The sequence below is a fragment of the Vombatus ursinus genome, unplaced genomic scaffold, assembly GCF_900497805.2.
Source record: "Vombatus ursinus unplaced genomic scaffold, bare-nosed wombat genome assembly UNPS02011613.1, whole genome shotgun sequence".
Taxonomy (NCBI): domain Eukaryota; kingdom Metazoa; phylum Chordata; class Mammalia; order Diprotodontia; family Vombatidae; genus Vombatus; species Vombatus ursinus.
Genome location: NW_020951391.1, coordinates 3,311,693 through 3,332,851, shown reverse-complemented (window position 1 = coordinate 3,332,851; position 21,159 = coordinate 3,311,693). Strand labels below are relative to the sequence as shown.

Sequence of the window (21,159 nt, the reverse complement as noted above, 5' to 3'; positions counted from 1 at the left end):
CCTCTTACAGATTCATACCCTTGTCAGTGTATGAAAGACCATTCTGACAATAAGAGCTGTCTGAAAGTGAAATGGACTTCTTTGTGAACTGAGATAGTAGATACTTAAGAATGAATGAAATGGGGGGCGCTAGGCGGTGCAGTAGATAGAGCACTGGCCCTGAAGTCAGAAAAGGACCTGAGTTCAAATCCAGCCTCAAACCAAACACTTGACACTTACTAGCTGTGTGACCCTGGGCAAGTCACTTAATCCCAATTGCCTAAAAAAAAAAGAGTAAAAAAAAGAATGAATGAAATTCTTTCATTTTTTAAGCACTTACCATATGACAGGCACTGTGCTAAGTACTGAGGACACAAAAACCATCCTTACCCTCGAGGAGCTTGTATTCTAATAGGGGAAGACAAATAAAATGCATATATGTGTGTGTATGTGTGTGTGTGGGTGTGTACCTACTTACCTAAGTACATACATACATAAAATGCATAGGATTTCAAAGGAATTCCTTTTTATTGAAATGCAGTTATCAGAATGTTAAAATAAACTCCCAGGCTGCAGGTTCAAAATCCCTGGTTTTGGGGAGGCATGAGGGAATGGCAGCCAGGAAGGAGCCTACAGCAGTACGTGGTGACTGAAGTCACAGAGCAAATGATTGCTACTGCCTTTCCAGCAATGGTGATGTTGATTTGAGTACTTAAAAGGTATCTTTTGAATTGAAGTCATTTTTTCTCCCATCAGGGGAAATGATCAAGCAGAGAATGGTCTACTACTTGTGGAGGGGATTTCCAGAACATTGTTGTAAAAAACAAATTCACAGGTCCTATGTTAAGAACCTCTGGTCTAGACACATTTTCTCTATACACTTAGTTACTTAGATTTCAGAGAAGATAATATGATTCCAAGATAAGAGAAATATTTACTTAGGAACGCTTATAGCATATATTTGGAGAGAGAGAATGGTGAAGTGAATAGAGAGCCTGCTTTAGAGTCTAGAATGCCTACATTAAAGTCCTGTATCTAAAACATACTGGCTGAATGACCTGGTCAGGACAAGTCATTTTTTATGCTCTCAATGGCCCCTAGCAATTCTCTTAAAAGTATAAATTGTAAAAGAGGTGATCTGAATTGGCAGAGAGAATTTCCTCACTGAAATTTCCTTCTACCAGTGAAATCACAGATCTAGACTTTCTTTCCTCACTCAGACTCCCCTCCCGCCCCATGAATAATGCGTATCTTTCCTATACTTGGATGGATTTGTGATTTTGTTGATATAATAGTGATAGTAAATATTTATATAGTGCCTACCTTATGCCAGGCACTGTGCTGAATGCTTTACAAGTATCATCTCATTTGATGCTCACAACAACTCTGAGAGGTAGGTGCTATTCTCCTCATTTTATAGATAAGAAAACTGAGGCAAGCAAAGGTTAAGTAATTCTCTCAGAGCCTCACAGCTAGTAAGATATTTCTACCACCAGTACGAATCGTAACTGTACTCATTCAGGACAATTCTTGTTCATGTGTTTTCATAAATCTTCCATAGAGGATGGCGGTACTAGAGACCTTCCTTTGGATCCCAGTATAGTACTAAAGATGCCCATCCTTTATCCCTCACCCCATTACCAGACCACCTTTTTTTTTTTCCAGTCATACGTGTTCTAAATGAGGTCTCTTCTACTACTACTTATTACACACACAACAACAATGGCCATTTAAAAAATGTGTCATGTCCTCTTCCTAGAATCGTAAGCTTCATGAGGGTAGTACTTTGACTTATCTAAATTTTATTTCACTGTGCTTCTAGCACAGTGCTCTGTGCACCATAGGAGCTTAACACATATTTCACTTGCCTCTTGTGAGAATTTGTACATTAGAACCTTAAAAATGTATTTGTTATTATCGCTTCATTTATTTTGTTTCAATTCACAATTAACCAATTCAGCCCTAATCTCCAGTCACCTGGCTTCACAACATCATAGACATCATTGTCTCATACCTCTCCTATGCCCTGTCCTTCCTTTCAGTTCCCTAGCCTCTTTAACTTCACCCTGACAATATCTTTTGCATCCATCCCCTTCTGTCTGCTCACAGGGATCCTATTGCACCTTCCTTCAAGGATCACACCACCCATGTGAGCCCCGTTGTTGTTAATCCTCTCTCCCTCTTTGGATTATCTCTTACTTTTCCTTCTCCCCTTCCCCCTTCCCCGCTAGAATTTGTTTCTTAAATACAGGAACTATTTCTCCTCTTTGTTTCTGTATTCCCATTGCTTGCACATGTTAAATCATTTTGATTCAATTCAACACACATTTATTAACCAAGTTTTTCCAGTACTTTGTAGTGTAAAGATCATTCTCCTTGGCAGACAAAAGAACAGTTGAATAGTTCTGAGTGCTGGAATTGTAATCAGGAAAAACGGGGTCAGATTTTTCCTCTGATGCCTCTGAATTGCAGGTATAGCTCAGAGCAAATCGTTTGACTTCTGGGGAAGTTAATACCTGTAGTGCTCTGGAGAAGGAGGGAGGGGTAGCTTGCTGAACCCTTTTCAGAGCTGCCCATCCCCCCTACCTATCTCCCAGCTTTCACGTGTGATTCTAAGAAGCTGTAGCACGAGCAACAGTCACACCGTTGTGGTAAAACCGTCTCAGCGGACAGGCTAAACCAGGTTGAGGGTAACCAACAGGCCTCAAACCTGTCGGTGAGTTAAGGGGACTGTCTACCCCAAACGTGTGAAGACTTCCCCCAGCAGAATGAATAGTTGAGAACATTTTGTTCTAGTGGCCATGAAGACAACTGAAGCAGGTGCTGTGCAGCCATTAGAGCTCGGTCAGACATTGAAGAAGCCAAGGTCATCCACTGCATCCTGGGCCATGACTGGTCATCTTGACTTTTGTCTTGCCACTGGGCTTTTATTCTGGAAGAGAGAGTGAAGTTGATGATTTTGTGTAGCTCTGCCTTAGTTATTTATTTATTTATTTGCTTATTTATTTATTTATTAAGGCAATTGGGGTTAAGTGGCTTGCCCAGGGTCACAGAGCTAGTAAGTGTCAAGTGTTTGGTCTGAGGCCGGGTTTGAACTCAGGCCCTGACTTCAGGGCCTGCTCTATCCACTGTGCCACCTAGCTGCCCCGCTCTGCCTCATTTAAATCCAGTTCACAGGTAAATCAAGATATCACCTGTGATGTCATTGGTCCTCTTCAAAAACAAAGGACTGAACTACAACCTAATTCATGGTGTTATTTTTGAAAATCAAATGAAACAATATATTTCAAGTCATTGTCTAAATGTCAGTTATTATCATCCTATCTACCCTGAATACCAATTCCATACTTCATTTGATCTTTATCTTGATCCCAGCATAATTATTTGACCTTCATTGTCCTTAGCATTTATCACAGCCAAGGGCTTCTCTTGAGCTTTTGTATTGCTCACATTTTTATAGCATCCAGTAGCATTTTTACTTACCCACCCTGTTTTCAATATCTGTGTATGCTTTTTTTTTTTTAAGGCAGTTGGGGTTAAATGACTTACGCGGGATCACACAGCTAGTAAGTGTCTGTCAAGTGTTTAGTCTGAGGCTGGATTCGAACTCAGGTCCTTCTGACTTCAGGGCCAGTGCTCTATCCACTGCACCACCTAGCTGCCCCTCTGTGTACGCCTTTTTAAAAACAAATTTGTCAGTGCAATTTTTTTGCAGCCCCCAATTCCTCCTTGTTGTCCAGAATCCGTAGGACCAGAGTAATAGTTTCCCTCATTGCAACCACTTTTCAAATAATGAAACTATCATCAAGGCAAGTCAAGAATCAATCAATCATCTCTTTTGCTTTTATAAGAGAGAGAGAAATGGGGACCATGAGGGAGAGAAAGGGAGGGAAAAGGAAAGGGGGGAGTAGAGAGGAGAGGAAAGAAGAGCACACTATGGAAGATTGGAAAATTTTAGGCTAGTTGAAGTCCAGATCACTACTATATAATATTAAGTGATTATCTATGTATCTATCTATAAATAACATTTTAAAATTTGCAAAACAGTTTTTATTCTTATTTGATTCACACAACAACTCTGAAATGTAGGTGCTGCTTGTTCTCACTTTATTGTTGTTTGTCCTTCCTTTTCCAAAAGGACCAGTGACATCACATGTGATGTATTGACTCATGGATGACTTGGATTTCAGTGAGGCAAAGCTGCACAAAGTCGTCAGCCTCAGACTGTCTTCCAGAGTCATTGAAGTCCAGTGGCAGGACAAAAGTCAAGACATGCTAGTTCTCCTTGAGTATCCTGTACAGCCCTCCCACTTTATAGATGAGGAAACTAAGACTCAGAGAGGCTGAATGACTGGGGAGGATCAAAGAGAGGTTTCAAACCCAGGGCTTCCTAACTCCATGTGAGTCCAGCACTCTGTCCACAATGGCATACTGCCTCTAAGTTATGCTGCTTTGTCAGTTTCATGACCCACTTCTGGAGCTCACTGTTCATTTCTTCATGGTCTGTGGTATATTCCTACAATAGTCTCACGGCTGTTTCTCTCTCCTTTGATCCTTACCCACATGCTCTCCACCCTCTCATTTGTGCCATCTTCATAGTAGCATGTCTTCTTGATATTCTAATCTGTTTCTTTTCAATGTCTTTTTCAAAACCATTTGGAATTGAGATTTCTGATGTAAGATATCCTTATAGGTATTTTTGACAAAACAATGCTGTAGTTAAGATTAACCAAGGAAGGGCTGACTCACACAGAGCTTGTAAGTATCCTTAATATTTGTAGGACCTTTAGAACTCATCATGAACTGCTGTATCTATGTATCCCAAAAATCATGTTGTTTTAAAAAAAAAACTGAAGCTCAGAAACTGCAAGTTGAGTGCTTAACGGCATCACTATATTCTTGACTGTATTTTAGTAAGATGGTTTAATACTTTAACATCTTAAGGATTCAGTGAATTAAAGGAAGTTTTTTTCCCCTAAAATTCTTAAATTAATTTCTGAAGCCTCCATTTCAGTTTTACTCTAATGCTTTATTGTTGTGTGGACCTGACCTTGGGTTCTTAAAGGTTAGGAGAGTGTAGTTCAGGCTCTGCTAAGACTTAACAAGATGGAAAGACTTTGAGTAAAGGCCCAGACATAGTCATCTGAGGACCAGCCTACCTGCTGTCAGTGTGAAGAGCTCCATCACCAGTTGGTCCTTGGGGCCTGCTAGGGATTGCAATCTAAATTGATAGTGTCAGAAGTAAATTTTCTGAAGATTTAAGCACAGTGTGTTTTGTCTGAAAATTTATGAAAAATGTTAAAAATCCACCATGGACCAGATCACAAAGTCTCAGATTCTCTTAGCCACTTTAGAGAAATTATGATGCAGCTTTCCATTTGGTAACAACAGCTGTCTGACAAATTATTTCCAAATGGTTTTGTGAAATCTGTGGCATGATTTTCTAGCACTTCTTAAAAGCCATGTAGCATTTTATATATTCAACTAGATCAGGCCAAATTTAAGCACAAGCAGATTCAATAATTGTGCTTTTTTTTTTTTTTTTCCATTTAGCTCCCTGAAGTAATGAAACCATATTGAGTGTTATTCAGCTATTTAAACTTAAACATTAATTTGTTCTTGGAGACTAATATCCTATGCAGGTATAGTGTTTCTCATGAGTTTGTAGTAGTTTGATTTTTGCTTTAGTTTAACATTAAATTCATTTAGTGCCCCTTCAAATTAGCCAAAGGTAAGCATAGAGATTTCTTTTATTCAGTACAAAGTTTCCAAGGCAAGAGGAGTTCAGTCAATAGCTGCCCCAGTTCACCTATTGCTTTTTGACACTTTGGGGGTTGAAGAGAAACCACTGCAATGTAACTTTCCCCCACTTTCAGCTGACTGAAAAGGATGAATGGTTAAGTTATATACTCACTGTAGGATTAAGACATTTGTGTCTTAAGGGTTAGTACTGCAGAAAAGCTGTGTCCCATCCAAAATGTTTCTGCTGCTTATCAGTTCCTCTTTCCTACCAGATAGCTTTTTCAGATCCTCTGCAAAATCTATTTCTCAGATTTTCTATATCATACTTTTTAAAGATCTGTTACACACTTGTATGTTTTCAAGAGGGAAGTTCTTTAATTAAACATTTATTAAACACCCCCCTATATGCAGAACATCATACCAAGTACTTCAGCTCTGGGGGGAAAAGGGGAGGATTCAGAATTTACTAAGACAGGTCCCTGCCTCCTTCATAGTTTAAAAGGGGTTGTGATACATGCTAATGTATGTAACATAAAATAATACCTTAAGAAGGTTAGAAAATGCTATTGAAGTCCAAGGTTGGGACTGATAGGAACATCAGGAAATTCTATTCAATGAGTTTTTTAACCACTTACTATTTATAGTGCCCTCTGTATGTACTACCAGCTAATAAGGCTTCATATGGGGGTAATATTTGAGCTGAGCTTTAAAGAACAGGTAGATTTCTAACATGTGTGTGGTGAGGGAATTTCAGTATTGAGAATGATATGAATAAAGGCATGGAGGCAGGCGAGTGTAGGGCGTGTACTCTGAGGGCAAGTACCGGTTGGGCTGCAGCTCAGATAAGTATGTGGTGAGTGTAGTATTAGATAAAGCCAGAACCAGACCATAGAGGGCATTGAAGGCTTTTAAGTTTAACTGTTTCTTACCTTCCTTTTTCTTCTTCTTCTACAATAAAATATATGAAGAACACTCCTAAGTGTTAAATTCTATAAGATTCTGATAGTTGATAATAGTTAGGATTTATATAGTGTGTTAACATTTGCAAAGCATTTTACAGGTAACTTCCATTTGATCCTGAAAACAGCCCTATAAGGGGCAGGTAGGTAGCACAATAGAGTGCCAAGCCTAGAATCAGGAAAATCTGAGTTCAAATGTGGCCCCAGACACTTATTAGCTTTCTGATCATGGGCAAGGCAATTTATCCTCTGTTTGCTTCAGTTTGCTCATCTATAAAATAGGAATATTAATAGCAACTACCTCCCAGGGTTGTTATGAGGGATTAAATGAGATAGTAATTGTAAAGCACTTAGGATAATGCCTGGCATATAGTAAATGTGATATAAATGTTAGCTATTGTGGTGGTGGTGGTGATGATGATGATGATAATGTTGTTGTTGTAGTTGCTATTATTCCCATTTTATAAATGAGGAAACTGAGGCTGAGAGAGATTAAATAACTTGTCCAGGGTCACACAGCCAATAAATCTCTAGAGGAAGATTTGAACTCAAGTCTTCCTGACTCCAAGGCCAACATTCTACCCACTGCATCAGTATGGAGTTATACTTATTTTAAGGTACACAACAAAAGCTTGGGACCTTGAGATAAGAAGGATTTAAGATGATCCCCTCCCAAAAAATTCTTTGGATTAGGGAAAATTTTATTATGTCTCATTGTGAAGTTATTGTTTCATTTTCTGCATTTGAATTTCAGGACACTGGGTTATCATCCTACCCAAATTGTCTTCCTGTGCACAGAAGTAAAAACCTGCTATTGTCAGGCTTATTTCTCAAGTTATAATGTTATTTGGCACTTGAGTAGGGGGCAGCATGATGTTTGGCAGGAGCTCTGAGCCCAGAGTCAGAGGACCTGGATTCTAGTTCATCTGTGCTCCTGATTCTTGTGAGGCCTTGAGCAAATCACCCAGCCTCTCACAGCCTCAGTTTTGGAGGGAATGGGAATAATACTACCTCGCTGACAAGGTTGTTATGAGAATCAAAATAATAGTGTATGTGAAAGCAACTTAAAAACTTTAAAGTATTACCACCTATGTATGTAAGATATTCTTGTCATGTAGTACCTTTTCTTCCTTTTAAAATTGTGTTCCCTTACAAAGACCTCAGCTTCTAAAAAGTTAAGAATCAGAAAAACCTAATTGTTTCCTCTTTCAAATTATGTTTGATCTTATTGTTTTGCTACCATATTGGAATTTAGAGCAAACTAAACTTCTCTCTTCTCTCAGAACCAGTTTTACATGGTTGATTAAATATGAACCACTGTCTTATATTTATTAATAATTACTAGATTTGATCCTCTGAAACCAAGCCTTTGTTTTTTTGGGTGGGACAAATTCTTTGTTCTTCTCTATCCTAGCTTCTGCACTACCATGGTTTTTCCTTAATTGTAATCATCAGATGTGGAGTTGTTCGATGAGTAGTAAAGAGGAGGCAAGTTGTTTCAGGGCTATAGCCATATAAAGAATATCTGATAACTGCAATTGTGAATCAGAGCCAGATGTTTTCATCCCATCTCCCTTTAGTGAAATAGAAATATGATGTATATATCCTGTGAAAACATTTTTCTTATGTTTCTTTGTCACTTTTGACATAGGTAAACTTGAGTATTTTGCATATCAGGTATATACTTCAACTCTAAGTTAGAAATAAATGTGAGTTAACTGAGCTTTACATTATTTCAGCAATATTCATAAGATTATAGTATGTTGGTGTGCAGAATTAGAATTGAAATATTTTATAAATAAAAGATAAAATATGAAAATACTGGACAAACAGTATTGAGTTTTCTTTAAAAAAAATTGTTGGAGCTACTAAATGTACTGTAAGGAACCATGCATGCATAATTCTAATCTTTAAGAAAATGGCAAGCATGAGCCTCATTCATGACAGAATTGAAAGTGTCTTTACTAATAGTAGTAAACAGAATCAAAGCTAAAAATTATATTCCTAGAATTAAAATAGTATCTTCAATATCAACTCCAGATATAATTTGCTACTTCCCACATAGTACATGAGTGATAGCATAATGAAATGTGAGGATGGTGCTGGTTTTATATAATATTTGGCGTGTAGTCAGTTACTAGTATAAAATTCACCAATTCATAATGTAGTTTCTCATCTCGTTCTCTCTGCAAATTTGCTGTGGACTTTGGAGAGTTCGAAGCAAGACAAGAATTTTTATGCTATACTTGGATGGAGCTGTGACCTCATCAGTGTGGGTACTCCCTCAGTGCAGTGCAGATGTCAGTCCATTCTGGGTGATTTGTCCTCCTTTAAACCTTTCATGGTGGTTGACTTGATGTGCTGAAGGTCTTCCTCTGTCTCTTGATGTTGTCTGGATACCAGTTCCTTTAGTTACCTCTCATTGCATGTCCAGCCAGGCTTTTTTTTCCAGTTATGTCTTTATAATGACACTCTTTATTCTGATCAGCTACTAAGGTTGTTCATTTTAGTTACTCAGTATTAAGAACAGAGATTTTAAGATAATTTTTTTTTCATTGTAGATTCTCTCTTTTTTTTTTACTGCAGAATCATTCTATAAATGAGTTCACTAAAATTATACCTGATAATTTTATTATTTTTTATTCTACTGAGTGTAATTTGCCAAGTCACTCTCTTTATTCACGTCACCACTAAAAAAAATACTGTGTGTGTGATTTGAATAGTAGGTTGTGTTTTATTCTCACAACAATTCCACAATATCCAGTGCCCCAGTGTTATTTCATAAAAATAATGAAATGGATTTTTTCCTTGTTTCAGTGCTTATGTTTATATGTGCTAAAAAGTTAAGAACAAAAGAAGGAATGTGATTAAAAATAAGCAACTTAGGAAAGGTATCACAAGGTATATATGAAGTAATGAATCAGTCATACAAATTAAGAATCAAAGACTGAATTAAATTTTGTCTTAAATTAATAGAATCCTTCATCACATTGCTACATTTTTTCCTACTTAGATTCTTTAAGGGTTACTGTTCTTTTTCATTTGAGTGATTTTACTAGTGATGGGCTTTATGGAGTACAAGAGCCTGAGAAATTTTCTTCAAGGACTTCTAATCAGTCAGCTTTAAAAATGGAATTAGATCCCAGGTTTTCTGACTTTCAGCGCTGACATTTTCCATAAGACCATGCTGCCTCACTGAATAATTTTTTTTCTATTTTGAGAAAATAATAGGTACAACAGTATTTTTTTAAAAATAATGAGTACAAAAATAAATAAATAATGAGTACAACAGTTTAATGACCAACATTTTATACATCATTCTATGAAGATTTGAAAGGAAATACAATCTGACTTCTCATGTATTAGAAAATAAAAACATTTTATCTATACTCTGCTTGATGCCTAGGAAAACAAAACAAAACAAAAGAATTTTTAATATATCTATCAAGGATATCAATGAATCATTGTACCTGCATGCTGTGGTTAGCCAAGAATGCAGACTTCTGTAATGGGAAGGAATTTGTTTGATTAATCTTTGGAAGCACATGACCTCAAGGGCAGTCAGGCAGTTGAACTGTGTTTTGGAAACTTGGGGGTTTACTTTTTGAGTCACAAGATTTATTGGCATGTCATTTATACTGATAACAGTGAGTAATCCCAGAGACTTAGAAAAGTATGAGTCAGAATTTATTCTATGCTCTTTTTCCCCATCTCTAAACACAGGAATTCATTCAAATTGAGTTTCCCCCACCCCAGGTCTGACACAGATTTCCATGACTACTACTTGGACCTTGTGTCTGGTTCCTTCTATGTTAGAGACCATTTCTGTCTGTCTTTTGGGGTGATCACAACCTAGATTTGAACCCAAGGCTTGCCTGTCTCCAACTCCAGCACTCTTTCCAGCAGACCACTAGACCATCGTGCCTGGGGGGGGGGGGGGGGGTCTTTCCTTTACAGGATCTTTAATTCCTGCATAGAATATATGCAGGATCATAGAATCCTAGCTTTAGAGCTGGAAAACACCTCAGAGATCATCTAGTCCAATCTACTCCTTTTACAGAAGAAGAAACTGAGACCCACAGAGCAAAGTGATTTGCCTCAAGTCACACAGGTGTCAGGTAGCAGAGCACGACTTTGAATTCAGGCCTTCTGCCTCTAGTCTAACAGGCTTTATCATCTTATACACTGGGCCAAACCTGCATGGGTGTGTTCTATTTATCTATGGTGGAGCCACCAGAATTCTTATTCGTAGAATGTCTTAAACAATTCCTCCTGCTAGGCTGGCCTGGCATAACCACAGCATTGTCCTTTGAGCCTCCTGAGGCAGGGATGTACAACCTGGATCAGGGAGAGATACTTTCTGAAACCACCCCTTTTCTTGCTGGGGAAGGGGTGGTCCCTGCAATTTGATTGGTAGTTAACTCTTCCTAGATGTATGAATCTTCTTATGTATGATTGTATCTTTTATCGCAGATCAGATCAGTGAAATTTAGTCACGGTTGAGCTGTGAAATTTGGAGGGCCGTAATAACCCTTACGTGGGTATCTGGGGGCATACCACATTCACTGATTATCTCAGCCTGGAATATACACAGTGGAAAATTAAAGTGGTTGTGGGGAAATAACACCCACTTTATTGGTTTGATTTTGTTGGGGGCGGGGGTATGCTGGCAGTTCTTTTGATCTCAGTAGATTTTAGTTCTCTCATCTGTAAAGTGAAAAAGTTAGACTAAGTAATTTTTAGGTACCTTCCCACTCCAAATCTATGATCCTTTGATGTACTAGGCCTCAAATGCTACTGTAAATGTCCACAGTGCTTTATCCATGGTTGTGTCATTCTGATAGCTTCCATACATACAGGGCCAGAGTACCCGAGGAGAGGTACCAGCTGAGGATAGGATACTCCATTGCCATCTCAACTCTTGTTCACCATGAGTCTGGATGTCATGGCCCTGAGACATTGACCAATCATCATCTAAACTCCCTAACGGTACTTTCTTTAGGTAGCAGTCCAACCAAAGGTCTTTGGTTACTTGGGCATATTCGTGAAGAATACAGTCAGAACGGGAGCAATTGGGGTAGAACAGTAATTGCAATATCTAAAGTTAAGAAATTGTCCTTTGTAACTACTGGGAGCTCCCATTGCAATATTTCTTCTGGTCATCACATGGCCATTCCAATGTACAGCATTCCTTTCCCCTGACCCATTACTTAATAAGTTCCAGGAATCCCCTTTCCTCTTGTACAAAATCACAATTACTGAGTTTGTGAACAGGTAGCTCTGGTGCAGGTACTGGAGGATACCTTTTACCAAGGTGCTGGCCAGGGTCCCGTGAGGCCAAAATATAAGAAAGGTAAACTGCTGTCCCTCGTCCAGCAAGTTCTGAAAGATCTGAGTTCATATCATGCTAGAAAACCTCAGGGTTAGTATGCATTCCAAATGACATCTGTTTCTATAACCCTAATTCCAAGCTACCTCTGATTCGGACTACTCATTTTTCCTCACCAAGAATTTCAAAGAGACTGAAGTATATATACTTTTGGGAAGATCCTGCCTATGTATTCTACCACTTCATCTGTTAATGGCACTCAGACACCCCAGATGTGTCACGGGCCATTGTTCTGTACCTTTAGAATTTTTTCAGCAGTGGGCAAAAAGAATGTTAGTTGGCTGAATCCCACTGACTAAACACACAAATTTTCTTGAGAGTGAGAAAAAGGTATTTAATGAGAACTGGAGCACATGGACAGTCAGAGAATTTGTAGCTCAGTAACAAACATACAAGCTCACCAGAATGACATATGTAAAATAACAATATAATCCTTAATAACAATAGCCCCTAAAGATATAAGACAAATACTCCTGAGAAGAGAATAGAAATTATTTACCAAACATTTCTGGGCATGTGTCCAACAAGGCCTCCTGTACGGCCACCAGGGTGGAGCAGAGGTGCTCTTGTGTGTTCTTTTGCCCAACAGGAAGAGAGGGAAAAGATCAGCATTCTGAAAAGACAATCCTTCAGCTAAATCTGCTACTTCAGTCAGAAGGAAAATGATAACAATTCAAAGGTAAAGGGCAAAGGGTGCTGATCTCCTCCAGTAATGGCATTGCCATTATTATCAGGCTCTTAGACCTCTATTTTTCTTTTTCCCCACAAATGATAGATACATAGATGTGGCTATAGATACAGTTCTCAAATATTTTTTCCTTAGACAGGGGCACTGAAGACCAAACTAGTCATAGACAACCACTGCCCTCAGTGGTATTATATACACTTGTAACTTCTGGTACTGATATGGCAGTGTGAGGTGTCTAGTTCTAAAGAAGTAGCCTCTTAACCTTCCCTGTAACTCTTCCAGCCAGTTGTACGGTAGGATAAAAATCATCTCTACATCATAAGAATTGTCTGGATTATGCCAAGCTAGGTACTGATCCCCCAGAACAAGTGAAAGTATATATAGGAGATTTTTATGTCTAAGATAGGTATTTCTCATGTTCTCCCAACTCGGGATCATGAGGATTGAATTTACTGAGTTAGCCCAGTCATAAGGGCTAGCTGTATTGATGGCCACTACTATCTACAGGTTCAGTCAGGGCTGTAGTCTGGGCCAGTTCTGTGTATAAAAAGTTGGTGGAGACTCCCATGTCCACCAAAGCCTGGACTTGGAGTAGATGGTCTCCTGGTAGTCCCAGGTTGAGGAGCAGGAACAATGTTGTTCTGGATTGTCAGAGACCAAAGGAGAATGAAGGTTTTTCTCTGATAGTGGGCCTCTTGCTGGAACACATGTTTTCCTATCTCTGTGTGCCTTAAACTGGGGTCTGGCAGACTACAAAACAAACATACCTCCTCCTCCGTGCTCTAGGCCGTATTTTAGCTAGGTTCGGTTTGGGTCACTCTACCTCCTTAAGCTTCATGGGTCTTTCTGGATTGAGCAATTGGGCCTGAGGGTTGATGATCAAGGGATATGTAACTCACAAGAAGGCTATTGTCAGTCCACCCACATGCTGAAGTGCACTGATGGATGAGAGCCAGTAGAGAGTCTTTGCTGGCCCTATGTTGCCCAATTCATCCTAAACTAGATCTACCAAGTCTTATTCAGATTGGCCCATTTATGTATGCTGGTCTCACTGGAGGTTCTGAGCCAGAATGTAGAAATGCTGGCATGTTCTACAGTGGGGTCCCTCCTGCTTGAACCACACATCTATTGATTGGCAGGTTAAGATATTAATAACTTGTAAAGTTCCTTCAGTAGCTTTCAAAGTCTATACAGGAATGGCCACACAGGAAGTAGGGTCTGATGGTGGCCTGCCCCATAGTTCAAGGATAAGAAAGCTACCTTGGTGTTCTTGACATGGAATTCCCAAGGACACAAGTCAAAGAATAACTTCAGCTGAGCAGTGAACCCAGGGAAATCTATGCGCCAACCAGGAATTTCTTGGCAGTATTCACAGAAGTACTAGGTGTCCCCACCCTGTTCCCCTCCACCTACCCCCACACTCCATCTCCTTCCAACCCATAGAGGTGTGCAGCTAGGCTTGTCCAGCCTACATACAGAGTAGCCATCCTGCCGCTAAGCGTTGTGTTCTGTGTCATTGCATAGCCTAATCCCTCCTGAAGTACAGTATTCTAGACCTAAATACTGACAGTTACTGCTGGAGGGTACCCATGGTTTCTCCTAGCTTTACTTGTAGGGCTATGGTCTCGTGCACTATCTGAAGCCTTCATGAAATAAGGCGAGTCAGAATTGTAGTTGAGAAATTCTTGCTCAAGTAAAGGTTACACTTATCATATGGGCAAACCATAATCAATCATTATAAATCTAGATCATAGAGCTGAAAAATCAGAAGTGATAAGTAGTGTCTAAAGTGGGAACCAGAGTCACCTTCCACTAAAAGATGCCTGAGCCAACATCATTTTGCAGTACCATCATTAATACATTATAACCAAATCTAATCACAAAGTCCTACAAATTTAACTTTATTCAACCAATTTATAATGTTCCTTTTGTAGTAGCATGCCCCCTCTACCTAATGCTTTTCCATGGGGACTTGCAAAGGAAATGAAGGGCCCCTTGATCTTTGAAGGGGTCAGACCACATCTAGGTTTGACATTTTAAAAAGAACATTGACACCATAGAATGTGTCCAGAATAATTTTGAAAACCTAGAATTTATGGTGTATATCATATGGTTAAAGGAACCTAGGGATGTTTTGCTAGAAAAGAGAGTAGTTAGAGGAATCAGATTTAGAGTGAGGTGCACACTGAATTTATTTACTAGGGCTTCTTAAACTTTCTCCACTCATGACCCCTTCAGCACTTCTTAAACCCCCAGTTTAAGAGGCTTGAGCCCAACCCCCTCATTTTACAGATGAGGAAATCAAAGCCCAAAAAGGTGAAGTGACTTGTCCAGGGCCTCAAATGGTGAGTAGAAGAGCTGTGACTCAAACCCAGTGGTTGTCCACTATCACACTTCTCTGCTTTGAGATGTTTTAAACAGTGTCATTGGACCTAATTCTGTGCACCTCCAAAAGGGAGAGCTAGAGCCAAGAGATGGTAAAGGCTGGAGGATGTTAACCCATTATAAGAAAGCTTTCCCAATGATTGGCCTCCACATACTCCGTATGTTATTGGTAAAGTGGACTATTCTGTGAACACACACTGGACTTTCCCACCCTTTTGCATTTGTTGGCTTAGAATGCCTTCTTTTCCCCCTCTTCACTGGCTGAATTCCTATCCATCCTTTGAAGCCCTACTCAAATGCCATCTCTTTGCTGAAACCTTTGCTAATTCTTTCAGTCATCCCACACAGCATTTTGGTTTGTAACTTTATAGTGTACAATATTGTATATTGTAACTTAGTATTTGTGTTTTATCCCATGTAAGACTGTAAACTCCATGAGAGCAGACACCGTCTCTCATTTGACCTTTGTGTTTCCCCTGGCAGTCATCACAGTGCTGCACGCAGTAGGTGCTTACACTTTTGTTGTGTGGTTATTAGAGCTACTGAAAACTAGAATGACCTTTTTTATAGATACTGGTGTTCAAGTATTAAGTTGCTGCTTGATTCCCTGTTAGGAATGTAGTAGAAGGGATTTCTGCATTGGCTGAGAAGTTTAAATGACTAGTGAGCTCTCTCCCAGCTCTTGGTTTCTACAGTTTCAAGAGGTAGTAGTTGAAGACTCAATCCAAAGCATCCAAACTGAAATAATCGTTTTCCCTAAAGCAAACAAACAAAAAAAGTCCCCCCTTCTCAATTTCCCTGCCTTTTTGCAATATTTACTATAGTCATTTTAATGACCTTTGCAGGTTCATTATTCAGGCAACTTTCTATTTCCTCTCAAATATTTTACCTGCAATTAGGTTCTGCTACTGGGCACCGGCTATCATGCTCTCCCATCTTCTCCAGCAGAGCGAAAACTTCAATCATCTTCACCTGGTACCTTCAACTTCTCCCTAAGCTTCCTTACTGACTTCTTCAAACACACCTAACTCTTCCCTATCCTTAAAAAATCTTCCCTTGACCTTACTGTACCATCACGGTATCATCCTATAATCCCTTTTCCCTTTCTCAGGCAAACTCCTAGAAAAAGCTCCTCACTTACTGCCTCCACAATATTTGGTATTAACACTAACAATTGATTACCTACTGTTAAAAGTGACTTTGTCTTATTTCCCCATATAAATCATAATCTCCTTGAGAATAGGAACCATGTCTTATTCTTCTTTCATATCCCCAATTATCCCCACAAGTACAATGTTTGACAAATAGTAATTTTTGTCTATATACTTTGTCTCTAAACACAGCAATAGTCCGAGTCAGTTTTGGAAATGACTGTCATTTGCCAAGTAATCAGCAGCCATTTGTTGAACACCTGCTATGTGCCAACCCACTGTGGTCAATTTTTTAAAAGGACACTTAAGACACATTCTTTGCCCTCCAGGAAGTCACAGTGTAACTGGTCAGATAAGAACATGGGGACAAATAAAAATTACACACAAGGCAGTATATAAATTCCAAGTGAGTGGTACAAGCAGTAAGTGCTGTAGTTCAGAGGAGGAGTCAACTTCCAGATGACGTGATGAGAGAAGGCTTTATGGAGAAACTGGGACTTAAGCTGGATTTTGGAAGATGGACATGATTTAAATAGAAAGGAGAGGTGGCGCAGTGGATAGAGCACCGGCCCTGAAGACAGGAGGACCTGAGTTCAAATCCGGCCTCAGATCAAACACTTAACACTTACTAGCTGTGTGACCCTGGGCAAGTCACTTAACCCCAATTACCTAAAAATATTTTTAAAAAAATAGAAAGGAGAGGGTGAGTCTGCTGAGGGGAAAATCCCATGCATAGAGGCAGGAAAAACAGGTACAATTGAAGGACAATGAATAAGCCAGCATAGCTGGAATGGAGGTTGTGTGTAAGGAAATCATGGAAGATTACATTGACAAGATAAGTTGGGTCCAGATTGTGGATGGATTTCGGTATAAGCCTAAGAAATTTAGAATTTTTTTGGTAAACAATGGGGGAGCCATACATTTTAGATCAGAGAAATAGCATAATGAAAGTGTTATATATTACAGTTGGAAATGTACAGTGGTGGTCCAGAGAGGGATCAGGACTAGAGATATTAATTTGAAATTCATCCCCAAAGACATTAATATTTAGAAGAATAGGTGAGATTTCTGACAGAGCACTGAGAGAAATGGGAGACAAGAGGAGGAAGACAGAAAAATGCTGAGGGGTAACAAATGACAATAATAATAGCACACAATTACATAGTGCTTTAAGGTTTTTGAAGTCTTTTACTCACAACAACCCTAAAAGGGAAAAATATACTTTTCCATTTTACAGATGAGGAAATTGTGGGATAGAGATTAAATAACTGACCCATGATCAACCAGTTGGTAAATCTCAAAGCTGAGATTCAAACTCAGGTTTCCTGACTCCACATCAACACTTTCTGTTACATCATGCAGATTTTTAGTAACGAGAGACATTTTATGTATGTGTGTATACATATATGTGTATATAGAAAATGTTTATATAAAAGCATATATGGTAATATCAATATGTAGGAAGACATTTTTATATTCACACACCTAGAACCTTAGGAAGTTCTTTACATGAATAACTCATATGATCTGCATAGCAACCCTGGAAGATAAAATATACCCATTTTATATATGAAGATAATATTTGAACTAAGAGAACCAGGGTAGTGATTGTTATGGAAAATAAAGAAGGAAAAGGTTTTGGCAAGGAGGGGGTAATCAATGGTATCAGCTGTAGAAAGGTCAAGAATAGTAACGACTGAGGCAAGATGACCAAATTTGGTAACTAAGAGGCTGATGGCCTTAAAGGATACAGTTTCAACACTATGGTAGAAGTGAAAGAAAGATTGCAGGGAGTTAAGGAGAGAATTGTTCATTTTGGAACTAAAGTTAACTGAAGTAGACCACTTGTTGAGGAAGGTTAGTAATAATAGGAAAGAAAAGTAGAATTGTAGTTGTAGAGGATTGTTTCCAGTGAATGTTTATTGGAGAGTAAGAATAATGAACGAATGAAAAAGCATTTTATTAAGTGTTTAATATGTACCAAGCACTGTGTTAAGTGGGTGGCTAGGTGGCGCCATGGATAGAGCATTGGGCCTATATTCATGAAGACCTGAGTTCAAATGTGACCTTAGGCACTAGCTGTGTGGCCCTAGGCAAATCACCTAACCCTGTTTGCCTCAGTTTCCTCATCTGTAAAATGAGCTGGAGAAACAATTGGCAAACCACTCCAGTATCTTTGCCAAGAAAATCCCAAATGGGGTTACCTGAAGCAATAACACCATGCTAACTAAGCCCTTTGTATACAAATACAAAAGTGAAGACAATTCTTGGTCTAAAGCCGCTTATATTCTGATGGGGGGGAAATTACACCGCTTTGGGGAGTGTTGGCCTGGAAGGTTTATTTTGGTTTTGAAAGTTCTCAGGATAATGAATGGAAAGGGGGTGGGGAGTGGAAAAACATCCTTTACAGGAGCAAGGATAGAATTGATTTTCTTATGGTTGCAGAAGGGTCAAGCAGAAAAGGTGAGTGGTAGGGGTGGGGATGAAGATAGGGGGTACAAATGCCATGGTATGATACCTGGTGAGGAAGATAAATGAGTTAAGAAAATACTGAAGATGCTGTGAGGAGGAAAGATTTTTTATAGAGTGAAATCAAAAGAGTCTGGAAGGGACAGAATTGAAGGCACAGCCAAATGAATGTGTTAACTTTGAAAAAGGAGTGATATCACTTCCTGTAAGACAAGAGGAGAGAGAGGCTGGTTTTGAAGCCAAATATATTTAAGAATAAAATGGGAACATAAGAGAATTCATGTCTGACTTAGATCTTCTCAGTAAAACAGGAGGCCAATTTGCCAATAAAAGTAAGGATTGACGGAAAAAGGTATGCAAGAGACTTGAGAAGTATGCCGCAAAATAAGCAAAAAATTAATAAATGCTAAGCCATCATATTTTCTACAGGTAAAATAACAGAGTGAGGCTACCTTTTCATTTTAAAAAAAACCTCCATGACCCTTTATTTGCAAAAAGATGATAAGGAACCAATTGGTCCAGTAAAACTTATAGTTGGAAGGGACCTCTGAGGCCATTTATTCCAACCTTGTATCTAAACAAGAATCCCCTCTAATAGGATTCAACAAGCATTTATTAAGCTTCTATTTTGTACCAAGCATTGTGCTAAGCATCAGGGAGACTAAAAGCAAAAACAGTCCTTTACGTTCTTTCATTCTAATGGGGAGCCAAAGTACATAAATACAAAACAAAATAAATTCAAGGTAAACCTAGAAAAGAAGGCACTAGCAGCTGGGGAGATCAAGAGCAGCCTCTTGCCAAAACTGATGTTTGAGCTGAGTCTTAAAGGGAGCCTGAGATTCTAAGAGGCAAAGGTGAGGAGGGAAAACATTCCTGTCATGAAGACAGTAGAAAGGCACAGACACATGAGATAGCATCCCAGGTGAAGAATAGCAAGTAGACCACTGTGGTTGGACCCTGGGAAGCAATGTGTTAGAAGGCTAGGAAGAGACCATGCTTTAAAGAGTTTTACATGCCAAAGGGAAGAGTTTATGTTTTATTTTTAGGGCTATAGAGAGCCATTGGAATTTATTAAATAAGGAAGTAACATGGTAAGACCAGAAAACCATTTTGCCAGCAGTTTAGAGATAGATTGAAGAGCATAAAGACTTAAGAAAGGGAGACCAATTAGGAGGCTATTGTAATAGTCCAGGAGAGAGTTGGTAATGGATGTGTAAGTAAAGAGAAGGGGACATTTGGAGAGATGCTATAGAAATAAAAATAAGAATTTTGGCAATTAATCAGGTATATAGGGTGAATAAGAGTGAGGAGTTGATGATGTCACCAGCGTTACAAAGCTAGATGATGGGAAAGCTGGTGGTCTCTTTCTCAGTATTAGAGACATTCAGAAGAGCAATAGATTTAATGAGTTCTGTTTTAAACAGGTTGAGTTTGAGATGCCTGTGGGATTTGGAGACATCCCAAGCAAGTGGAAAAGAAACTAAGTCAAATATTACCTAAAATTTTTGTTATAGTATCGGGGGAATATTAAACAGACAATAAATGCCAGTGGAAAGCTGGGATTAGTCAGTGCTTCTAATTAGGTTGGAGAAAACATTTAGAAAAGACAATCTAAAATAATGTTTCAGGCTCACACATAAATACTGAGCCTACAAATGTTTACTTACAGGCCTCCCTCCACATCAATGTATATACCAATTGCCGGTGAATCTGAATCGCTACATGAGGATCGGAAGGGTGGAGAGACTCTCAAAATCCACCTTGGGTTGTCAGGTACAACTTTAAGATTCTTCCTAAAATTTTTTTTTATTATTGCTCTGTTTAAACACTGCTATCACTTCCAAATGATTCTTCTTGACCCCATGTGTAATCCTGTCTTCTAATAAATATAGTCAAGCAGAACAAATCAAATACAAACTTTGGGCATGTCTGAAAATATATAACTAATTCTATACTACTAGTCTATTACTTCTTTCCTAAGACATAGAAGGCATGTTTAACCTGGGGCTTCCCAAGTCAAAATTGATTGGAGTTCTGAAGTCATTCAGTGTTATTTTCTTTTACATAACTAGCTCACTTCATTCTGCATCAGTTCATATGAGTCATCTTAAGTTTCTCTGAACCATTTAAATTTAATATTTCTTTTAGTGTAATAATATTCTTTTGTTTTAATAGATCACAATTTGTTCAGCTATTCCCGAATCAATGAGTGTCCACTTTGTTTACAGTTCTTTGCTTTTAAGAAAAGAGCTGCTACAAAATAGTTTTGTATATATGAGACCCTTCTCTGCTTTTGGCCTTCTTGGAGGTATAGGCCTAATAGTGTGCTAACATTGAATCAAGAGTATGTGTGATTTCTTCCTATGAGACTTTTGAAAAACAAAGTTACTTGAGATT

The 21,159-nt window shown here is 38.8% G+C and overlaps 1 protein-coding gene across 2 annotated transcripts in view; it reads left to right on the top strand.

Annotated features, from left to right (window-relative positions):
- FAM102B (family with sequence similarity 102 member B) overlaps positions 1 to 21,159 on the top strand; it is an 81,424-nt gene that overhangs the window by 41,893 nt on the left and 18,372 nt on the right. For both annotated transcript variants that reach the window (XM_027856802.1, XM_027856801.1), the window contains exon 6: positions 20,432 to 20,535. In XM_027856802.1, the coding sequence (XP_027712603.1) occupies positions 20,432 to 20,535 (104 nt within the window). The remainder of the gene's footprint in view (positions 1 to 20,431; positions 20,536 to 21,159) is intronic.